Genomic DNA, 23820 nt, shown 5'->3' on the forward strand with positions numbered 1-23820 from the left:
ATAATAAGAGGCAGAGTCTACAGGTTGTAGGCAGAAGGCATGCCCTGAGCAGCTTCCGGTTCCGGTTACCTCGCAGGCTTTGATGTGCTCACTCTGCCAATCCTCTCGGACCTTATCCAGCGTGTTGACGTGCAGCATGTACGCTTTGTCTGCAAAAGAAGAGAGGAGTGTCACCTCAGACTAGAAAGGCTCATCAGACTTGCATGGAGTTGAAGAGTCCCCAGGAGCTCTGAACTTTGGAAGACCAAAATTACATCTTTCACCCTCACAACCTCTTGGTGAGATAAGCAAAGATGGGTGTCACTTTCGTTGAACACTGAACCAAACATTGAGCAAGAAATGCCCCAAGAAAGAAGTGAAAGCTGAAGAGGAACCTCAAACAGGGTTTCCTTTGTCTACTACAATGGTTTCCATCATTTTCATTTCCAGGAAAACCATCAGACAAGAGATGCAAAAGAAACTCTCCTGAGTCCCAAAGGAGCACTAAGACACTTTTAGTTTGGATTTAGAGGCTTCCTAAGTGACCCTCCTCATAACATGTTGTCTCCTGCAGGATATTCTGGGAAGTGGAAGCCTTCACAAGCACCTGATTAGATTTCTGTGCAACTTGGCTGGGATTCTTCCAAAGCAGATAAGGACTACCAGGGCTGAAACAGGTTTTTAGATAGATGTCCCCAAAAGTCAGTGCACACCTGATTACAGAGCAGCTACCACATGTCTCCCCCCACCCCACCTTTCACTCAGTCCTCACACAGCAAGACCTCAGCAGACAGTGGCCAGAATCTAGGCCTGACCTGGGGTCTGCTCTTCCTTCCTCCCCTCACCAACATCCCTACATGCCTTGCCCTACCTTCCTTCTTCACTTCTGACGTTTTGATAATCCTACTTTATATACATCTGTTCTCAGTTGTAAAAGTACTTTTCTCAGAGGTTAGGATAACACAAACCCCACCACCCACCCTTCCCATCCGTGGGGGCAGCGCCCTCACCAGAGTCCTCTACTGCAGTCTTGGAAGTTGCCAGTTTCACAAAGAGCTGTGGGAAAGAAAAGAACAAGAGATCAGGAACACTGGACCTGGCAAAACAGATGTAAAAGCAATGACTTTGACTAGATGAGACTAGTCCCTCGGGAGCAAATCATTCAACTTGCTCTTTAATCTTCTCACCCTTAGAAAAGAATCATAAAGCATCTTGCCCCTGCCTTCCTAAAGACATGCTCCTGCCCTCCGGCTGACAATCTTATACTAATATTTTATAAAATTACATTTCTAATCCACCCAAGCAAGAGGCGGCCTAACAACAAAAAATACAGGAGTTGAGTTTTTAAAAAGGTGAACAAAATCAGACCTCTAATGCCACCTCTTGTTCCCTTATGGCCATATTTTGCTAGTTCTTTTCCCCAACTCCAAAAATGGAACAAGGGTTTTTCTGGGTCAGAAGATCGTCATAAATTAAGGGAAGACATTGCCTTAACCTTAGGGTACAGGTCCATTTCTAAATTAAAATTCTTAGGCCCAGTGCAGTAGCAGACATCTGTAAACCCAGGTACTTGGGTTTATGAGGCAAGAAGATCACAAGTTCAAGGCCAGCCTGGGCAACTTAACAAGACCCTGTTTCAAAATTTAAAAAATAAAAAAGGGGCAGGGAACATAGCTTGGTGGTCCAGCATTTGCCTAGCTCATGTAAAGGCCAGGGCTCGATGTCCAGGACCACCAAAAAAAAATTTTTTTAAGCTGGCTTTAAACTGATAGATGTAAATCTCAGATTTATCATGTTGTGGGCCCTCCTAGGTACCTTTTCTTGTTGCTTCTGGTTTGCCATGTTGGCGCTCCGGTGGACAGCCTGCTCCGCCTCATCTTTGTCCCGGCATTTCTGCTCATAGATCTTCTTTGCCTTTATTATAAATGAAGAGAGGGACGAGACAGGTGAGCAGGCTGTAACCTTGAAAAGCAGCTGCCCCAGCCCACCACACCCAGCACAAACAGAGCACTCTGGTTAACACTGTGACCACCACTAGACCGTGGCTCTCAGAGGGCAGATACTTTTTCTTCTCAATCTTTGAAAGGTCTCTCTAGCTCTAGCCCTCTTTCAAATTGCGGATGGAGTGGAAATTCCATCAAGGAAATAATAATTCCTATTAAATAACACAAAGTGCATGAGCTCTAAAAATTGACAGAAATAAAAGATGGAATTTGAAGTAGGCAAAGTTAAAATATTTATGGAACTCTAAGATGTGTAACCCAACATTTATATGACATTCATAATCAGAATTTATGTGCAATCCATTTGGTCATTGGTACCAATTCATTCTAATTATGTCTCTGTATTCTAATATGCTGTACAACTCTGGACCGTGGGAAGGGTACCAATGCCATCATCTCTTTCTCCTTGGTATAGTCATGTTCCTTTTTCATTTAAAGAATTTTGCTTTACATAGTTTGCATGGTCTATTCTATGCCATCCTTACTATCAGTATTACAGAAACAGTTCACAAAGAATAATCATTAGTCAATCTAGAACTAATTATCTGCTTCAACTATGGAAAGAGCCTTAACTTGCCTAAACCTGCTCAGCAAAGCTGTGAACTGAACAATCAGCTAATAAAGTAAAAATGGTGGGGAAAACACTTGAATAAGAATGAAGACCACCCCACACTTCTTAGTCCTTGTTTGGCTGGTGAGTCAGAGATCAAGTACTGGAGGTTCAGGAATAGGTTCAAATCCAACCTTACCACTGTCCACGGGTTCTTTTCCTTTTTCTTTTAGAATTTTAACATTTATTTCCAAAAATGGGAACTTACCAAATACTGCTTTTTAACTTACTTTTCTAATGCATTGTGAATATGTTAGCATGTCAACAAATACCCTTCAATATAATTTTATATGGATAATTTGCTTTATAATAGATGGGTGTATTCTGACTTTAAATTTTTAGTGCATTATAGTTATACATAATTGTGGGGTTCATTTTGACATATTCACAAGTGAATATAAAATAGTTTTCTCCATTTAAACCCCAAGTACTACCCTATTTCCATATGTTCTTTTTTTAATATTTATTTTTTGGTTAGACACAATACCTTTATTTTGTTTATTTATTTTTATGTGGTTTTTTGAGGATCGAACCCAGGGCCTCGTGCATGCTAGGCGAGCACTCTACCGCTGAGCCACAACCCCAGCCCCTCCACATGTTCTTTAATAAATTACTCGGTCTCTCTGTGCTGATTTCTCTGTCTATAAAGTAAGAATTTTATATATAAATACAATATATATTTTTCTCAAATGTGTATGAAAATGAAAGCAGATATAAATTGTATTTATATCTGCATACACACACATATATCTTTTATTTACTTATACATGCCATAATTTTCTTAACCAGATCTCTATTGGTGGGCATTGGTCTGGGTTCCTACTTTTTTATTTTTTTTCTAGATTGTTATTGGTGCATTATAGTTGTATATAATGGTGGGATTTGTATTCCTACGTGCACACAATATAACAGTATAATTTAGCCAATATCATTTCTCCTTTCCCTCTCTCCCATCCCAGTTCCTTTCCTCTGTTCTATCCTTCAATTTTCTTGAAATCCACCTCTCCCCCCCCCCCCCACACACACACTGCTTTCTTTTCCTTTTTCCTCTTTGGCTTCTACATATGAGAGAAAACATAGAACACTTGACTTTCTGGGTTTGGATTATTTCACTTAACATAATGTTCTCAAGTTCCATCCATTTTCCTGCAAATGACATAATTTTTGTTCTTCTTTATAGCTAAAAAAAAAAATTCCACTGGGTATACATACCACGTTTTCTCTATCTATTCATCCATTGTTAGACACCTGGGCTGGGTCCATAGTTTGGCTATTGTGAATTGTGTTGCTATAAACATGGGTCTGTGTGTATGGCTATAGTATGACTTTAATTCTTTAGGAGGAATACTAAGGAGTGGTAAAGCTGGGTCACACGATGGTTCCATGCTTCACCTTTTGAGAAACCTCCATACTGATTTCCATAGTTTTTGTACTTACAATCCCACCAACTTCCCACTTTTTATTAGACATAACAAAACTCTGATTTTATTTTGAGTAGTGTAAATTTATATATACAGGAAAAATTCCTAGAAATATAATTATCTGGCAAAAAAATAAAATAAACCTGTATCAGATTTCCCTCCAAGAGTGGTACCAAGTATATTTCTGCCAATAGTATGTGACACTACCTCACACTCTAACCAATACCAAGTTCAGCCAATATTCTCAATCTTTTCTAACATTGAAGTAAAAATATTTCCATATTGTTCTTATTTACATATCTTTTACTATTACTAAAGTAGTTTTTCCTTTCTACTTCATGTATTTTATTACTTTCCTCTTGGAACATTTTTCATTTTAACTGATTACTAATAGCTCAGTGTATATTAGGAATAGTAACCTAATATATAAATTTATATATAATATATATATAAATTATAATACTAATAATATATATAAATTTATATATTAGGTTACTATTCCTAATGCATATAATGTTCCTTATATTGTGTCACAAATATTTTTCCCAGTGTTTCATTTATTATAGAAATATGTGTAAGGAGATTTTCTTTTTCTTTTACCATAGAGAAGCCTTAAGTTTTAATGTTGCCATGTTATTTATTTTTCTTTTGCGGGGCAGTGGCGGGAGTACTGGGGATTAAACTCAGGGCATTGGATTGCTGAACCACATCCCCAGACCCATTTTGTATTTAGAGACAGGGTCTCACTGAGTTGCTTAGTGTCTCGCTTTTGCTTTGAATTCAAGATCCTCCTGTCTCAACCTCCCAAGCTGCTGGGATTAAAGGTGTGCACCACCACACCTGGCTCGATTTTTCTTTATCTCCTTATTTTTAAATATGGCATGTTAAACAGTTTTTCTCTGTCATAACACAATCTTTTTAATTGTATTTTTAAAGTCTACATACTATATTTAACCCTTCTCCAATTGTTGGTAATTAAATCATTTGCAATTTTCATTATTAGTGAAAATCATAGTATAAACATGTACATGCCTTTGCTTATTTGGGGCAATTCCTGAATTTAGATTCTTGGTATAAGATTTATGAGATATGTTCACACATATGGCTCCAAAAACATGTTGCAAAAGCATCTTTTTAAAAGGATTCCCCAACTCATACATTGCTGGTGGCACTGCAAATTGGTGTGACCACTCTGGAAAGCAGTATGGAGATTCCTTAGAAAACTTGGAATGGAACCCATTTGACCCAGCTCTCCCTCTCCTCGGTCTATACCAAAAAGACTTAAAATCAGCATACTATAGTGATGCAGCCACATCAATGTTCATAGCAGCTCAATTCTCAATAGCTAAACTGTGGAAGCAACTTAGATGCCCTTCAATAGATAAATGGATAAAGAAACTGTGTTATATATACAAATGGAATATTACTCAGGTTTAGAAGAGAATAAAATTTTGGCATTTGCAGGTAAATGGATGGAGTTAGAGAATATCATGCTAAGTGAAGTAAGCCAATCCCAAAAGACCAAAGGCCTCATGTGCTCTCTGATAAGTGGATGCTCATCCATAATGGGGGGGCATGGGAAGAATGAAGGAACTTTGATTGGGCAGAGAGGAGGAAGGATGGTGAGGGTGCTTGAGGGCAGGAAAGATAGTGGAATGAGATGTTGTGATGCTCCATCATGTACAACAAGAGAAATGAAAAGTTGTGCTCCATTTGTGTCCAATGAATCAAAATGCATTCTGATATCATGTATAACTAATTAGAACAATTTTAAAAAAAAAGGATTCCCCAGATTTGGAGAAGATGGAGCAGGTATCCTTTCCCCATTCCTCCACATTAGTACAACCAAGATCCCTAAACATTACATTTAAAACAAACATCAGAACACTGAAAGGTAAGGCGGCAGACTGGCTAGTGACCCTGAGTTCAAAGATCAACCCAACAGTGAATTCCCTGGGTGTCTTTTTGCCTCATTTATCACAGATTACATGCTGAAGAAGCAGACACCCAGAAATACCAGTGATCACAGCAAAATAAGCCCAACAAAGCCGATTCTCTATAGCCAAAAAGACCAGAAAAGGGGCAGCCTAGTGGAACATGAAGATAACCATTCTACTGCAGCTAAACGCCAAAGAAAACATTGAGGCCCCACCTGAACACGTGCCAGCAAAGGCCAGTGGAGGCTGCCAAGAGGCACCTACTCCCCTACTCAGGCAGCACCCCTGAAGGACAAATGAAAACTGAGACTTTCATTCACATCAGGAGGTAACAAAGCCACACAATCAGGGTGCCAGTGGCAGCTATGTGGGAAGTTTAGACTTCCACCCACAATGGACAGTGCTGAGGTGGCCCCCACCCCAGGTGGTGGCAGAGGAAGTCTAATGAAGAATCAGTATTTCAACAACCCTCCAGGTCTAAAAGGGCCACACCCACTCTGTGAGGTCAGTAGAGAACAAGGGGGGACCTGGACTTGGACCCTCAAACAGCAGTGAAATGGCAGTGTCCCATCTGTCCCTGCTGGAAGGGTGTCAGAGGAAGCCAACTAACACAGAAGGTGGAAATAAGATCCAGAGTCTTGTAACAGAACTCCAGAATGTCCAAAATCAATCATATGTCACGCATACCACTCACGCCAACAACAAGAAAGGTAATAAACTGAACAAAAATAAAGGTCATCCACAGTTGCCAACATCAAGGTGACAGAGATGTCAGATTATCTGACAAAAATGTTAAAGCAGCCATTATAAAAGTATTCAGTACACAATTGTACACTTGAAACAAATGAAAAATACATAGTATTGGAAAGAACTATAAAAGCCAAGAAATAGATCATATAAAGAAGAACAAGATGGAAATTTTAGAGCAAAACAAAAAAAAATCAATAACCAAAAAACAAAAACCCGGCGGATGGGCTTAACAAGAGAAAGACAGAGAATCAGTGATCTGAAAGAGAAATAGTAGAATTACCTAATATGCACAGAGAAGAAATAGGCTGAAAAAAAATAATAAAGAGCCTCAGGGACCTTTGGCACAAAAAGAAAATATCTAACACTCATGGAACTGGGATCTAGACCTATCTGAAGCTAAAAAAAAAAAAAAAAAAAATTAACCATACAGGAAGAAACCTTGGAACATTAGAAGGATAAAAAAAACATGGTAAGAAAATAGATAACTACAATAGTCCTCTTTCACTCTACTCCCCAGTTTTGTTTTTTAAACCAGAGATTGAACCCAAGGGCACTCACCAGCCGAGACACATCCCCAGCCCTTTCTATTTTTTTAATTTAGAAACAGGGCCTCGCTAAGTTGTCTAGGGCCTCACTAAATTGCTGAGACTAGCTTTGAATTCAAGATCCTCCTGCCTCAGCCTCCTGAGCCACTGGGATTATAGGCATATGCCACTACACCCAGCTAGACACAAGTTTTTGCTTAAGAAATGCATTTCATATTTAAGCAACTTGGCTATAAAAGACATGGAAATTAAAGACATAAAATACTCCATTCTCTAATTAGATACAATTTTCTGGCCTACAAATAAACTGTACTTTTTACAATCCATTGTTATTTCTTCTTCATTTCATAAGCCTCCCTTTTTCTCACTGAGAGATGTGAAGCCCTGATTAGAGACAGAACAAGAGAACATAAATAAATCAATGACTTGGAATTCAGAGGGGGAACCTGTAGATGATGGCTACAGGGCAGGGCATTGGCAAAAACTGCTAACACTGATATGGCTCTATGTGTAGGTAGAAGAAATAATTAAGAAAATTATATTTTGATAAAGCTGTCTCTTTAATTGTGAGACTACTTGCCCCAGATTATTCAAAACACAGACAGTCTGGGGGGAAGTCATATATTCACCCACACTAGTTCTTCACTATATTGACATTATTCCTCATTTATCCATTGCTTCTAAGGAGATCTCCATCAAAGATTAAAGAAATACAGCAGAACAGACTCCTGCTCTCGTGTTACCGACACTTTTATGCCATGTCAGAATATCATGAAGATACATCTTACAAAGATGTAGCCATAGCCGGGTGCTGTGGCACATGCCTGTAATCCCAGTGGTTCTGGAGGCTGAAACAGGAGGATCATGAGTTCAAAGCCAGCCTCAGCAACAGCGAGGTGCTTAGCAACTCAGTGAGACCCTGTCTCTAAATAAAATGCAAAATAGGGCTGGGGATGTGCTCAGTGGTGGAGTGCCCCTGAGTTTCAATCCCTGGTACAAAAAAAAAAAAAAAAAAAAAGATGTAGCCATATGTATGTTCTAATGGTAGAACTAATTGTATCCAGAGTTAACAGATTTGTGTAAAGCTAGAGTGAAATCCCTAGCAACTATCTTACCTCTATCTTGCCTAGAATTTTTTGTAAATTACTTAAAGGAGAGAAGGCTTTCACAATTCCCATATATCTTAAAAGATGAAAGTGTCACTCAGTGAAACAGGCAAAACAATCAAGATTCAAAATAACCACATAGTAAAAACTCCAGTACCACAAGATAAATGGCATTTTATAGTATGCATGTTTTTTGTGTCTTAACCTAAAATATTTAAATTGACTCGCTCTATTTCCCAAGGTTACCAAAAAGATAATACCATTGTATTTTCCACTATTTTGTTTCATTTTCAAGCTTTCCAAGGCCTTAAAAAGAAGGAAAGCCAAACTGGTAAAGACTGTTTCCCTTAAAACACCACAAGAATAAATAATAACATTGAGATTTTATTTGAATAGGAAGATATTCATACAAAGCACAGTATTTCAGAAAATGTCACCATTACAATAAATAGATAGATAGATAGATAGATAGATAGATAAATGAGAAGCACAAGAGTATAACTCACATCCATGGTTTTCTTGAATTGTACATTCCTTTGCTTATGGGCAGCATCCATGACAGTCTCTGTCTGTGAAAAAAAAGTATAAGCACTATTAATAAAAACAAATTATTATTAATACCAGCTTTTCTTGAGATCTAAGTGTTCAACATGGATCATCATTAAGTTCAACATGGACCACGGAGACTGGCTGATCATCTTAGAGCACTGCCTTTAGTAGAGTTCCTGAAATCAAGGAACTTTGAATTCAGAGAGGAATTTTAAAATTTTTACTAAAGTATCATTTATATTTTAAAGGGAATCTTTAAGCCAGGCATGGTGATGCCTGTGGCCCAAGATAGGTCTTATCTCCGAAGACTAAAGCAGGAGAATCACAAGTTCAAGGCTGGGAATGTAGCTCTAGGATAGAGTGCCCCTAGGTTCAATTTCTAGTACTGAAAAAAAAAGTCTAAATTCTGCAAGCCTATGTCTACACAGTTAAATTAGGGGCTTATAAGCACTCATTTCTATGGCCTTCAACGACATACCCCTTACCAAAAGGTGCCCAGACAATATGCAGGGAAGAAGTGTTTGTAGGACAGCTGAGAAAAGCTGTCTCACCCAGCAAAGGGAAACCCCTCCATCAAGTTTACTTGGAAGTAATTTCTTCATTGTACTGATAATGATAATACTTTTATTAATCAAAAGAATGGTGCTAGCAATAAAGATGTACCTCTTGGACATAATCATAGCAGCTCCCATATATCAAGCACTTCCATGTTAAGCAGTTTTCATGCATCACAGCTCTAAGTACTATAATCTCCATTTCCCTGAAGATACTGAACTTGGCTAACTTACCCAAAGTAACATAGTCAGCAGGTCACAGAGCTGAAATCTGAACCCAGGAGCCTGACTCCAGAGCCCTTGTTCCTTATCATTACCCTAATCTACCATTATCCTTGTGATAGCGCTATAATACCAAAAATGTAAAAAAAAAATATATATATATATATATATATATATATGGAGATGCAACAATTCAAAATGAGCACTTACTTTGATTTTGTACAAAATGAAAAAAAAATATTGAAAATGAAATTCAAATGTGTTTCCCTGTGGATACATAAAAATTAAGTTTCTGTCCATTTACCATAATACACAAACATGGGTATTGTGATATTTGGATGGAATAATTGAGATGGCCTCACTTCAAATATGAGCTTTGTGGAGTACATGAAATTCCCTTGGGAGTGCTCCAAGGGGCCCTCAGAGTACCTAACAGTCTTCTTCCAGGCCAGACAAAAGAGAAGTGTCAGGAGGTGGCCATTCACCTGCTAATGTTGGAAGACAGCAGAGACACAGAGAGAAGGGCTCCAATATGAGCCCCACCTGGAAAGACACATTGCAGATGGCAGGCAAGGAGCTGTGGTCTACATGTGTGACTACTTCCCTCTACCAGGTAGGGGATCTGGGTTGATTTATTTAATAATAATTCCTAATTTTTCCACGCTACATGAGCTGATCTGTTAGTGATGTCATTCAATACCAAGTTCCTTTTAATTCAAATATACACACTGCCAATCTTCCACTTGGAAGCTGCTACTGTTTTATAATTGGTGACCCAAGATAGATCTCTTTATCTCCAAGTTCTACACAGCACCTGTTTCAAGCACCTTTCAGGTGTTACAGCTTCCCCCACCAGCCAAACCTTTCCACTTCAGGCTTCAGGAATTCCTGGCATTTAAAAGTTGACAGGATCCTAGAAAGCAGCAATCCAACTCTAACCTGAGAAGCAGGATCCATGGGGTCCAAGAGATGATTTATTTTGCTGAGGGCTACTCAGTGAGTTAGTGGCAAGATTTCAGGTCCACCTCTGCCTGCTACACTGTCTTAAGTCTCCTTATGTCCATATTCACTTATAGGGTGGCCTACTGATGGTGACTCCAATGAATCAAATGTTCTCTTCCAGGTCTTTTTGGAGAAGTATCTCTTCTAGGTCTCAGACTTCCTGTTTAGACTAAATTCAGCAGGAATTTGGGTGTGTTATGTGATTGATAACACAAAGGAGTGCAAAAACACCATCATCCCTGCTATGTAGGCTGGGAGGAGCCAGAGGGAGGGGAAAAGGAGGAAGATATTTTCAAATGATCCAAATAACCCTGTAGTAAATTACTGAAGTGGCTACTTTGTAAATATCAGTTGTCTGAGTGAGAAGCCATTTCACTCACACCACCCCTGCCCCAGGTTTCTAAAAGAAACCAACCCATAGTTTTCTTCAATAAAGAAAGTGGAAATGGCTTAATTTCCAAGAAGTGGAAGTCCCAAGCATGCAAACTTTGACCATCAAAAAACAAGAAGTTAGTACGGAAATGTTCTTTCTAAAGTTTAATTTTTTCAATCAAATATCTAAACACAGAAGTGGTGCAAGTCCAGAGTTCATGGATACAAGTAATTACAAGTTTATTAATGAACTTTGGACTTGTCAGAGCTCTGAAGGTATTTTCCTGCTGTAGAGGGAACTTGGATGATAGCAGCTAATTGAGCATGTGCTACTCTATTGCCTAACAGAATTCAGAGCGTGTTTTTCGAGCTATAACAATTTGGTCTGTGCAAATTGTTAGGAGGGGAAGTTTCAGAAACCTTGCAAAATCAACAAAACCCTCCCTAAAAGGGCCAGGTCTGTCAAAGACACTTGAGAACATGAGGAAATGTCACTTCATCTCCTCAGAGTGGAAATCATGTGTGCATACTCTTGTGGTCTAAGGCTTCTTGCTTCTGAAAAATTGTAATTCCTCTAGAGAGGTGGCAGGGGCAATGTCGGGCACAAGAGTCTGGCCATTCAATGGGTGTGATAAATGTGCTATTTTTGCTCAGGAACAGGCTTGGCCAGATGCACCCCACAAGCCTGACTCATGAAGCTTGAGGGAATGTATGAAAGGGTTTGATATGGTGTTCCTTAAATATTCATGGTACTTCCCTTAGAAGTACAGGCTGTGAAGTGGGAAGGGGCAGCAGTATGCTAAGATAAGAGCATTTCACAAAATGACCATAATTGCAACGCAGGCAGGCCCTTAAGATACTGCTGCCTGGTTGGGCGCAGTGGCACGGGCCTGGAATCCCAGCAGCTCCGGAGGCCGAGGCGGGAGGATCTCCAGTTCAAAGACACTCTCAGCAACCTGGCAAGGCACTAAGCAACTAAACAAGACTTTGCCTCTACATAAAATACAAAAAGGGCTGGGGGATGTTGCTCAGTGGTTAGGGAGCCCGTGAGTTCAATCCCTGGTACCAAAAAAAAAAAAAAAAAAGATACTGTTGCTACCCAGACACCAGACACCAGACACCAGTGCTATCAAGGAAATCAGATCTAGATTCCAATTGCTGAGATGGAGGTAAGGGTAGAATCAGCCTTAATAGTTTGTTTATTGGATAAAAATACTTCAGATAATCTCAGGGGACCATGAAAAACCAGGATACAGAAAGGTTCCAACAGGACCTCCAGAAAAGGTGCAAGAGGTCACCAAAAGTCCCTGCAGAGATGTCCCAGAGGACCTGGGGGGAATTAATCTTTGGATGCCAGAGAGGAAAGCCTTTGTCTCACGTGTGAGGCCAGGGCTCCAGTTTTGAAGCCCAAATATAGAAAGAAATTCTGGAAGGGCCATACTTGACTGTAGGTTCAAGTATGAATATACAAGCCTTTCAGAAACAAAATAAAAAGGAGTCAGAAATGTGGTTGGTCTAGTCCAAGTAATACTTTCATATAAGTCTTGGGCTTCTTTTCTATAACTTCCCAAACATTTGCCAGTTTTATTAATTCTTGTTTGCTCCCATCTCCTTCCATGTAGTTAGTGTAAATTCTGGCAATGGAAAAGAGCCTATGCAATGTGCTCCAGAGATTAAAAAAAAAAAAAAAAAAACTTGGATTTCCCAGTGCCCCAGTTTCTCTGTTTGTAAAATAGGAACATTCGACTGCATGATGGACTTCAGAGAGAGCATGAGCTTCCTCCACTACTTCACCCTCCCCTTGATGCTTTCCCCTGAAGTGTGGTCTGGAAGCCCTCTGGCTGGAATTTGTCAGGAGCCCCCCTCCAGCAATAGTTTTAATATGGCAGCAGATCTGAAAGAAGAGGAATGCAAACTAGACTCCTGAATCCTGCAAGAATTTCCAAAAGGAGGACTGGTCTGAAGTCCAGAAACAGTGCAGAGGCACAGCCACCTAGATGGAGTCCAAGTCCCCCAAGGGGACTCCAGTAAAGAAGTTCTCAGGTTAGAAAGAACACAACTATGTGGAGTAGAGCTAAGCTAAGCTGAGAAGTTTAATGACAGACAAACCCAGAGGTTTCTACAGAGCAAGGGCAGCATTTGAACACATGCACAAATCCAACCTTTTTCCGTTGTTGCTTTTGCTTTTCCCTGAAATCTTCCATCTTCCTGGCTTCCTCTCTTAGAGTCTGTGCAAGATGAATGTGACATTGGGCCACATTGTCTACTTCTGCAAAAAGAAATTTTAATAAAACAACAATCAAGTTCTAGATGCCTCTAAATTCAAATATACAAAATTATGCATGCACACACGTAGACACACATACACACACACACACACACATAAAATACTGGAGCAAGTGGTAGAGTCAAGAAAACTTCATTTAGTCACCAACATGTATTGAGTTCCTTCATGTGCCCAGCACTACCCAGGTCACCAACAGCAAGACTAGAAAGTCTTTAGCTTAGCCTCATGTCCCTACCAGTCACTAATCTAGTGTGTGCCCAGGGCTGGAGAGAAAGAGTCAGCCAAGTTATAATTCATGAAGCTTGCATCCCAGGAGACATTATTACCATTAACAGTTTTAAATCTGATTCTTCATCCTCTTTGTATAATCTATTGGGTTCTTTCCATCTCTAATCTCTTATGAGCCTTAACATTTATAAGAAAGATTGTACAACAAAATTTTGGCTTCCCATAGTTATATCTGAGTAGAAAGATAACTGGTGACTGTTTTTCCCCTTGTTTTTGAAGGTCTTTACAATGAGCATGGCTTGCCTTTTTAATAGAAAAATAGTAAGTTTTTATTTCACTAAGAAAACAAAGCATGGCATTAAATCTAGCAAGATTGACAAATCTGATCTAAAAAAATGTTTTTTAAACTGGGGTATCAAAATAACCTCAAAGAATGCTGGAAGACACACAAAAAGTTCTCAATTTATATAACAAGAAATAGCTATATTTAAAAAAAACTTTTATGAATAGAAAAGACTTTTGTATTAAAATATAGATAAAGAGCATGAAATTTAAAAAAGAGTGGTTAAATGTGCAATATACATTTGAAAATATATTCCACCTTAAAACCACTGAAAAAAATGCAAAACCTTAAAGACCCAGAATATGTCATTTTTTTACCTTTCAGTTTTAAAAAAGAATTTAAAGCAAGAAAATTCTGGGTATTGGTGAGGATAGGGGAAAATAGCAGTGTTGGTGGGGAAGAATCAGCACAACCATTGGAGGAAACCTGGCATTTTATAGAGAAAAAAAATTAAATGTAAAAGAATGAGGCAGAGCTATGGAAACTGAAATGGAAAGCTGTCTGTGATGTATTGTTAAGTAAAAAAGTAAATTATAAAGAAATATGTATAGGATGATTTTGTAAACAAATTTACTTACGTCCAAATGTATACGTGTGTCTAAAATTTAAAGAAAGAAGGAAGAGTGGGACATAGCAGTAGAGCACTTGTCTACCATGTACAAGGCCCAGACTCAAGCTACAATACCACAAAAGAAAAAGGAAAGAAGAAGGGGGTAAATGCATAGAAAAAGGTTTAGAAAGCTATATATCAAATTATTATTATGATTTAAATGGATGTTTTTATTTTTAAGGGAATTTAAAAACATATGCTCAGGTCTCAGAGATTCTGAACCACTGCCATGGTATTATGATTATTATGTATATAAAGAGATACATATATTATACATACATATTATAATTATATTAAAATATCCAGTGGCATATCCAACACTGTGTATGACTGAGAATTGAAAATTTCACCATATACTATTTTCTTTTTTATATTTATTTTTTAGTTTTAGCTGGACACAATATCTTTATTTTATTTTTATGTGATGCTGGGGATCGAACCCAGTGCCTCACGAATGGTAGGCGAACGCTCTACCTCTGAGCCACACCCCCAGCCCATATATACTATCTTCTTTATAGTTGGTTGTCTCACTTGAATTTTAAATACAAATAGGTAATCTTAACAAGAAGAAAATAAATCTGTTTTGTGAGAAAATAAAAGTAACAGCAAAAAAGTAAATATTGGGCTGGGGATGTGGCTCAAGCGGTAGCGGCTCGCCTGGCATGCGTGCGGCCCGGGTTCAATCCTCAGCACCACATACAAACAAAGATGTTGTGTCCGCCGAAAACTAAAAAATAAAATATTAAAATTCTCTCTCTCTCTCTCTCTCTCTCTCTCTCTCTTTAAAAAAAAGTAAATATTTAGGAAAACAGACTATACTGAATTTTCCTGGGCTATGTCATATCCTTAATGTTACAGTACACATAGAGAACATGTCAAACATGGTAGCGTACACCTATAATCCCAGCAACTTGGGAGGCTGAGGCAGGAAGATCACAAGTTCTGTGCCAGCCTCAGCAACTTAGTGAGGCTCTATCTCAAAATTAAATTTAAAAAAAACCAAAAAGGCTAAGGACATGATTCAATGGTTAAGCACCCCTGGGTTCAATCCCGGAAGAAGAAGAAGACAAACATGAAAAGATACTGTCTGTACCTTGAGAAATAGATTCATTGATGATTTAAAGAAGGAAGAAGACACCTTCTATGGAAAGTTAAGAGGAATATTTATTTAGCTAACGTTTCACTTGTGACATTTGCATTTTGTCCATGGTTCCTTGGCTTATAACTCCCTCCCCAAGGAGGACCATGGAAACTCTAATCTTCCCCTGTCTTTAGCTGGCCATAAAGAAATTCTTAGACCTCCCTTGTCTGATAGTTGGTCACAAGACCATCCTCATTCCAGAAGGGTCCTGCCCTATACTCTGGAGGAAGGAATACTCCACAGAGGGGACAAAAAGAATCTGAATAAAGGAATCTTGTGGGGTTCCCCACTTGTCTACTAACAAGTGTGCCTAGGCAATGAAATTCCCACAAAAATCCAAAAGGATGGGGCCCGTGAGGTTCTGGATGGCTGAGCCCATACAGGTTCCATGCTCAGAGAGGGCATGAAGCATACTCCCTCTTCAATAGCTTACCCTATTCATCTCTTCATCTATATCGTTTGTAATATCCTTTATTATGAAGCATCAACAACAAAGAAGTGTCTCCCTTCTGTGAGTTGCTTGAGCCAATTAACGAAACTTGCAACAGGTATCTAAAGTGGAGGAGGGGGTGCGGTCCTGGGGACTGAGCCTTCAGTCCGAAGCATCTGACACACTATCTTCAAGTTGATAGTGTAGAAACCAAATTGGATTCAAGACACCTGGCTGGTGTCCACTGCAGAAGAGATTTCTTCCTTGCTGGAGGAAGAAATCCTCCCACATCTGGCATCCAGAGTCTTCTGTGTTGGTGATTGTGGTGTGAGAGCAGAGGAAACAGATGCTGGGTTTGTTCTGACAGAATACCACTCAGCTAGCTACAGAAATCCTTCAACTAGCTACAGAAATCCTTCAAGCATATGTCACAAAGACTGTGCCTGTTAAAGTCCTTAACTTGGAGGTCCCAAGCATTCTTCAGGACAGAAGCTTCAGAAGCAGCCTCTGAGCACCAGTCCTGGTGAACACTAGAGCTAGACAGGAGACCCCTTGAAGAGCAAAGTCCCAGGCCTGACCCCAGGTTTCCCAGATCCTGACTGTCACCCTATTACGGTAATCAGAATTAAATAAAAATCTTCTGGGTGAATTCCAAGTTCTATTTGCAATCAGAGGCCACAATACTGAAACAAGAACTGGGAGATTAGCACACAGAGGACATCGTGGTTTGCACCTATTTGACCCCAGAAGAGATAAACCCTGACTCGGACATTGGTATTTCTAAAGACTTTCTGTTTCTGAATCAGCCTTGACCACTAAAGTGGAAGCTGAGTGTTTGTGCAAAGCAAGAAAATCAGCCCCAAACGTAAGGGAGCTCCCACCCACTGGGGTCTCTTCCTGAGAGGATGTGGGAGAAGGATGGGGAAAGGGCCTTGTCATATCTAGGATAGAGCAGCCTGACTTTGGGGAGAGATGAAAAAGTAAATAAAAATTAAGGAGACAGCAGGACAAGATGCAAAAAGAAGAGCAACCTCAGGCAGTCAGCCTAGAAGACTGGCAATTCTGTTGAAAAGTCTGAATTTAAAGCCTTTGAAACACACAAGAAGAAACATAAAGTAGGTGGTAGATGTAAGTACTGGTGCTAGGAGAGTTCTAGACTCAAGTACACATTAGTGCATTCTCTGAGTAAAGGCTGTAGGGGATGCTAGAGACAGAGATGTGCTTATCTGGGCCGACTGAGGTGGGAAGGGCTAGGAGCACACACTGAGGACCTGTCACACTGAAGAGCTGGATTGAGAAGAGCTAAGAAAGGGGTAGTGGACTAGCCAGAGAAGCAGGAAGAACCAAGGGAGTCAGAAGGGAGGAGGGTTTCGGGATGGGAGGAAAGCTCAACAGTGCTGAAAGCTACTGAAGAGTCAGGAAGAAGACCGCACTTGTCCACTGGACTTAGTGACACAAAGACTATTAGTGTCCTTGGAGAGGAAAGTTCCAGGAGGATGATACCGTTATGTGCCGGATTAGAGTAGCAGATAAGGAAGCCAAGATAATGTTTCCTTTGAGGCTTGCTGGAATTAAAGATTTCTGGATTAATGTGACGGGGGATCTGGGAAAAGTCTGAACAAGGCACTCACAACGTTGTCCCAGCCTTGAAGCCCTACAGAGGAGACTCTGGGAGGAGAAACCAGACTACACATAAGAATACACAAGGGGTTAGGTCAATAGACAAGTCTGGATGAGGACCTAGGTGCCTATGTCTCTGAGTTAGAATGAAGCAGTATAGACACAACCCTCTAAGGGTGTTATTCCCAGTATGGTCCCTGGCCCAGTGGCCTCAGCATCATCACTTGGAAATCTGCAAGACTTGTAGAATCCCAGACTCCACTCCAGATTTCAAATCTGATATTCGGGATGGCTCAGGAATCTTTGTTAATAATAAGCCCTCCAGGTGATTTCAATGCTCAACTCAAGCGTGAAAGGCACGTGGTGACATACAGGCTTGGAGGGTCCACCAGCTCATCTCAATTCTGAAAGGCTATTTCTCACCTTAGAAGTTGCTCTAATTTTTTTTCACCCAATATTAAATTGCTACTCAAATTACAACTTGCCTTTATGATACACACTGAGCTTATGAAGGACAGCATACAAAAGTTTTACAAATAACTTACGCTGCTTGAAGACTTCCAGGGCCCGCTTCAGGGTGCTAAAAAAGAAGCACATATATCATTTCAATTCTGGAAACTGTAAAATCTTATTATAATGCCTTTGCATACTTCTCTCTTCCCATGTATCTTAGAGCCTACAAATTTATCATTGCCCATGAACTTAAGAAAATAGCAACAGAAGAACAAAACTCCTTAAATCCAATTTCCTCAATCCCAAGCATAATCAATTCTTCACTGTCTACCTGGGCAAGTCAAGATTCCAAAACTATGCTTCATTTTCCTCAATGATAATATAGAAGTTGTGGTCCCTTTCTCATAAGAATACCAGTTGTTCTTTAAAGTATGTCAATTAGAAACACAGAAGCAAGGTAATGAGCTGGGGTTGTAGCTCAGTGGTAGAACACTTGCCTAGCAGGTGTGAGGCACTGGGTTCAATCCTCAGCACCACATATAAATAAATACATAAAATAAAAGTATTGTGTTCATCTACAACTAAAATAAATATTTGAAATTAAAAAGCAAGATAATAAAGGAAGTGTTCAAAGCCTAGCTCCTGATTGCCTCCCTTTTCATTCATTCAATCAATCATCATATACTTATTGACCATAAGCTATGGGCCATGCATTGTGTCCGATGTTGGTACTTCAAATACCACAAGACAGATATCATCCCAGACCTCAGAGTCTAATGAAGGAGATATTAAACAAATTGTACTGTATTCATTTTTTGACAGCTGCTTAAAAAATTTAGCAGCATAAAATAACACATATTTATTATCTCACAGTTTGTGTGGGTTAGCAATTGGGATATGGTTTAGCAGAATTCACAGGCTGCAATCAAGGTTGACCAGGCTGCATTCTCATCCACAGGCTTGACAGGGGAAGACCCTCCTGATCAGTTCAGAATCTAAAGTTAACATTTTATTCTTATCCTAAACCATAAAATGCCTAAGAATGCTTTAATTCTAATTATCCTTCCTACTAGGTTATATAGTATTACCATTCAATGTTTTTGTTCCATTTTGCTTTTTTAATTCCACAAATTGAAATTGGCATGAATACCATTTCTTCAAAGACTCATGTTTGCCATATTATTTGCTCATTATTCCTTCTTGAACTTCAGATCTTTCCTGGATTAATTTCCTTCTTCTTGAGGAATACCCTTTAAAAGTTCCTTTATTGAAGATTTGTTTGTAATAGTTAACTTTTTGTTTGTCTGAACAATATTTGTTTCGAAACTTTTGCTTTTCTAAAACTACTTCTGTTATTTCTTGTTTCTTAGAAAATAATTTCTCTGGACATACAAATCCAGGTTGATAATTTTCTTCTAAGTGCTTTGAAGATATAATTCTACAGTCTCTGGCTTCATTGTTGCTATTGAAAAATCAGCTTTCACGCTCATAAATGTTCATTAGTGGGTAATCATTCCCTGGGGAAAAATTATGACTTTCTTATTATCTGGGCTCTTAGTCATTTGGGCTATTCTTGTGTGCTTATTAATTGATCATGCTTGGGATTTGTTTTGCTTTCTGAATCTGAGGATATTCGGCTCTCATCAGTTCTAGAAAATTCTCAACCTCTCTTGCTTAAAACATTTCTTCTCATTCCTTCTATTATTTCTTCTGTAATTGTGATTAAATGTGCATGAAACCCCCTCCTCTATTCTCCATGTCTCTTAATTTTCCTTCTTTTTTTTTTCAGTGTTGGGATCACCCATTCTAGGCAAGTGCTCTACTACTGAGCTACATTCCTAGCACTTATTATTTTTAACCTCTGCATTTTTTCCCATGACGAACTCTGGGTGATTTTCTTTTTAAAAAATTATTTTCAATTGACAAATAAAAATTATATGTATTTATCATGTACAACATGATGTTTTGATATACATGTATACACTGTAGAATGGCTCAGTAGAGCTAATTAATACATACATTACTTCACATAACTTAACCACTTTTTGTAGTGACAACTTAAAATATATTCTCTTTGTGTTTTTCAAAATATAATTGTTAACTACAGTCATAATATTGTATGATAAATCTCTTGAACTTACTTTTCACAACTAAAATTCTACATCTCCCTAACCCTGACCTCAGCCATTGGAGAGTTCTTCATTTTTATCTGATGTTCTTTCAAAATCTCTTGGACACTTCTCAAACTTTGTTTTTCTATGCTTTTATTTTTATTTTATTTATTTTGTGATGCTGGGGATTGAACCAAGTCCTCACAACATGCCAGGCAAGTGCTCTACCACTGAGCCACATCCCCAGTCCTTCCTGGAAATTTCTGAAAGTCATCTCATTTACACTTTTAACTAACTCTTTTATTTTCTTTAGACAAATTCCAGTGATAGAGAGGCTGAGAGAGAATGATGACAAGTTCAGGGCCAACCTGGCCAACTTAACAAGACTCAAAGTAAAATTATATATATATATATATATAATTTTATATTATATTTTATATATATATTTGGGGGCGATCTGTTAGTCTAGTACCTAAAATCTAATGCATTTCTATTTCTGCTGTTTATTGCTTCCACTGACTCATATTAATGGTAAGTTATCATTGTGTGTGTGTGTGTGTGTGTGTGTACAGAATGAGCTCAGTGTTTACTGTGTTTCTTTTAAAATATCTTCCAGGTAAGTAGAGACCTGACTATCCAAGACAACTTTAAACTAAATTTTTAGCTTAAGATTTTTCAGACCACTCTGGTGACATTTGGCAATTTGAAGCTTAAAACAAGTCCTGTCTGTTAGGACCCAAACCTCTGGACATCTCTATAAGCGTCAATAGCACAGCCAAAGCAGTGTACAGGTAAGTATGTCATCTGATTGGGTTCGAAGAGAAAGGGCTTGACCTATTTCTCCCAAGTCTCTCTCATTATTCTCATGCTGGGGAAATAATTGGGAAATTTCAATGTAAGTAAAACCAGCTACATAATTTGTGAGGGCCAAATGAAATGTGGAACCACTCGTTTATAAACTACCAATATTTTCAGAACCGTGCCAGCTGGACATTGAGTGGATTATAAAGCCCTTCAAAGTGTGAATTCCTGTGCAACACCCATGGAACCAGCCCTGTATATGAGGGAGGATGTTCCTTAAGCAGATACTGCATCCTGGTCATTTCAGCATTCCTCAGAGTATTCAGTGAATGGATGAAGAATAAAGAATGTGGTGTAGGAACTTGACATTGGTGGTAAGAACATAAAATATTTACATATATAATTTCCATTTTTGATATCATTTTATAATTATTTTCTTTAAAATATATTATTGTACTAGTAAATATAAAATGAAGCCCCTCTACTAAATTTGTAGTATAAAATCATATACAGTATAATCTTACCTATGAAAAAGTATGGAATATAGAAATGTAGAATAGCCACCATAGTCTTCTTTCTCCTTCTCTAGTTTTTTTAGAATTGTAAATAAGAAGAAAAAAACATTGAAATTTTTTCTACACAACACATTGTAACCTACGGACCATCCTGATCTGCTGAAGCCAGGGGAGCCCCAAGCATCTTAGCCATCCCAGGAACCAGAGTCAAGTGGTACCTACTTGATCTCAGACTGTCCACATGGCTTCTTCCTGGAGAGGCTGAGCAGATCTTTGCCATATTTCTCTTCAATAGCTGCCCTAGGGGTACAGAAGAGAAAGGGTCATGGGTCCTGCTCAGGGCTCTTTGAACACACACACTACTGCCCTTGAAAGCAAGCTGTCCCTTTAGCTCAGATATAATGCCATTCTCTGAAATGCAAATCTCCCTCTTTAAAGCGGGGGACAATTACCAGAACACCAGGGGCTTTCATCTTTAAGGTAATATTCTCCACCAAGAAGTCCCCAGCATGGCTAACATGGCAAAGCTAAGGGGTTGGAGGGGTTGCTTTTTGTTTTAAGATGGGGGTCTCACTGTGTTGTTAAGGCTGGCCTCAAACTCCTGAGTTCAAGTAATCCTCTTGTCTCAGCCTCCCAAGTAGCTGTGATTACAAGCACAGCCACTGCCCCTAGCTTGAGTGTTTTATTTTTAATGGAGTAAGAAGTACATTCCTCAAATACTACACTCCTTGGGCCCAGCCCTCCTCCACCTTCTCAAGAGAGCCTTTTACCACCCTGAAGAGCTCTCACTGTCATTTCAAATGCACAACCTAACTGTACCAAAGAAAAGGGAATTTCAAGATACAAACTCTGCAGTTGGCATGTCTCACAAAATGTCTTACTACTTAGCATTACAGGGTCTGTCTAAAGCACTAAACACCTGCTTCTTCTTCTCTGCCTCCTCCCATTGCTCTCTGTCACCATCTCCACTTTTTGTCCCAGCTGAGGCATATCCAGACTATGTATTAGGTAAAGATGATGGAGGTTTCATCTTCATTTTCTGAAAGAAATCTTCAGATTTTTTTTTTTTTTTTTTTGCAGAGGTTGGTACTGGGGATTGAATCCAGGGGCACATTACCACTGAGCTACAATTCTATCCTTTTTTATTTTTTACTTTGAGATAGGGTCTCGCTAAATTGCTGAGGCTAGCCTGCAACTTATGATCCTCCTGCCTCAGCCTCCTGGGTTGCTGGGATTACAGTGTGTGTAATCACAGTGCAATCAGTGTGTGTGATTACAGTGTGGGATTACAGGGTGTGACACTACACCAGCCTTTTCCTTCAGTTTAAAAAAAACTCTGAATAATAAATGAATACATTTTCACTGCTAAAGATTCAAACAACACAGAGGTATAGAGTGGAAAGCACAAAGATCCCCTCCATGTTCTCCTCCAACCCTGCTTCTTTCCCCAGGGGCAGCCAGGGTTGAGTTTGGTGTGTGTCTTTTCCAGTCTTCTGCAGTATGTGCCTACACACATACAAAACTTTTTGTTTATCTAGTTGAGATCGTTCTATTATTTGCTGTTCCGTTTTTCACTGGTAATACATTGTATAGAATTTTCCCTTTCTGTATATAGAGATACACCATGCTCATAATATGGAGCATAATATGGAGTTTTCTACAGTAAATACACCGTCTCCTGATTTGTTGCTACTTTCTCATTATGACCAAAAAATAAAAATAAATTATTGGGGATAGAGATGTGTGTGTGTGTACATGTGTGTGTGTGTGTACAAACACATACACACACACACACAAACACACATCCATGGGTATGCTGAGTGTTTGCCTAAGAGTTCTGAGAAAGAGGATTTTCTAGACATATATGTATATATATATTTGGGGGAAGGAGTACTGGGATTGAACTCAGGGGCACTTGACCACTGAGCCACATCCCCAGCCCTATTTTGTATTTTATTTAGAGACAGGGTCTCACTGAGTTGCTTAGCACCTCACTTTAGGCTGGCTTTGAATTCAAGATCCCCCTGCCTCAGCCTCCTGAGCCACTGGGATTACAGGTCTGAGCCACTGTTCCCAGTTTAGACACATACTTTAAATCTTGAAAAATTATGACAAAATGCTCTCCAAAGAAGCCTTGTCAACTTATACTTGCATCTGAAGTGTCTAAGAGCTCACATACCCAGAAGCCCTCATCTCACTGGATATTCTCACTGGATATCAACACTTTTTTA

At 39.1% G+C, this 23820-nt stretch overlaps 1 protein-coding gene across 2 annotated transcripts in view; it reads right to left on the reverse strand.

Annotated features, from left to right (window-relative positions):
• Positions 1 to 23820, reverse strand: part of Pstpip2 (proline-serine-threonine phosphatase interacting protein 2) — a 73508-nt gene that overhangs the window by 12698 nt on the left and 36990 nt on the right. For both annotated transcript variants that reach the window (XM_046428458.2, XM_058573927.1), the window contains exons 3-9: positions 21812 to 21889; positions 18255 to 18289; positions 13213 to 13319; positions 8858 to 8920; positions 1795 to 1893; positions 990 to 1035; positions 70 to 149 (exon numbers count right to left, since the gene is read on the reverse strand). In XM_046428458.2, the coding sequence (XP_046284414.1) occupies positions 70 to 149; positions 990 to 1035; positions 1795 to 1893; positions 8858 to 8920; positions 13213 to 13319; positions 18255 to 18289; positions 21812 to 21889 (508 nt within the window). The remainder of the gene's footprint in view (positions 1 to 69; positions 150 to 989; positions 1036 to 1794; positions 1894 to 8857; positions 8921 to 13212; positions 13320 to 18254; positions 18290 to 21811; positions 21890 to 23820) is intronic.

This window comes from Marmota monax, unplaced genomic scaffold, assembly GCF_021218885.2.
Source record: "Marmota monax isolate L192 unplaced genomic scaffold, Marmota_monax_Labrador192_F-V1.1 WCK01_AAM20220418_F8-fsc00031, whole genome shotgun sequence".
In the NCBI taxonomy this organism is placed as follows: Eukaryota; Metazoa; Chordata; class Mammalia; order Rodentia; family Sciuridae; genus Marmota; species Marmota monax.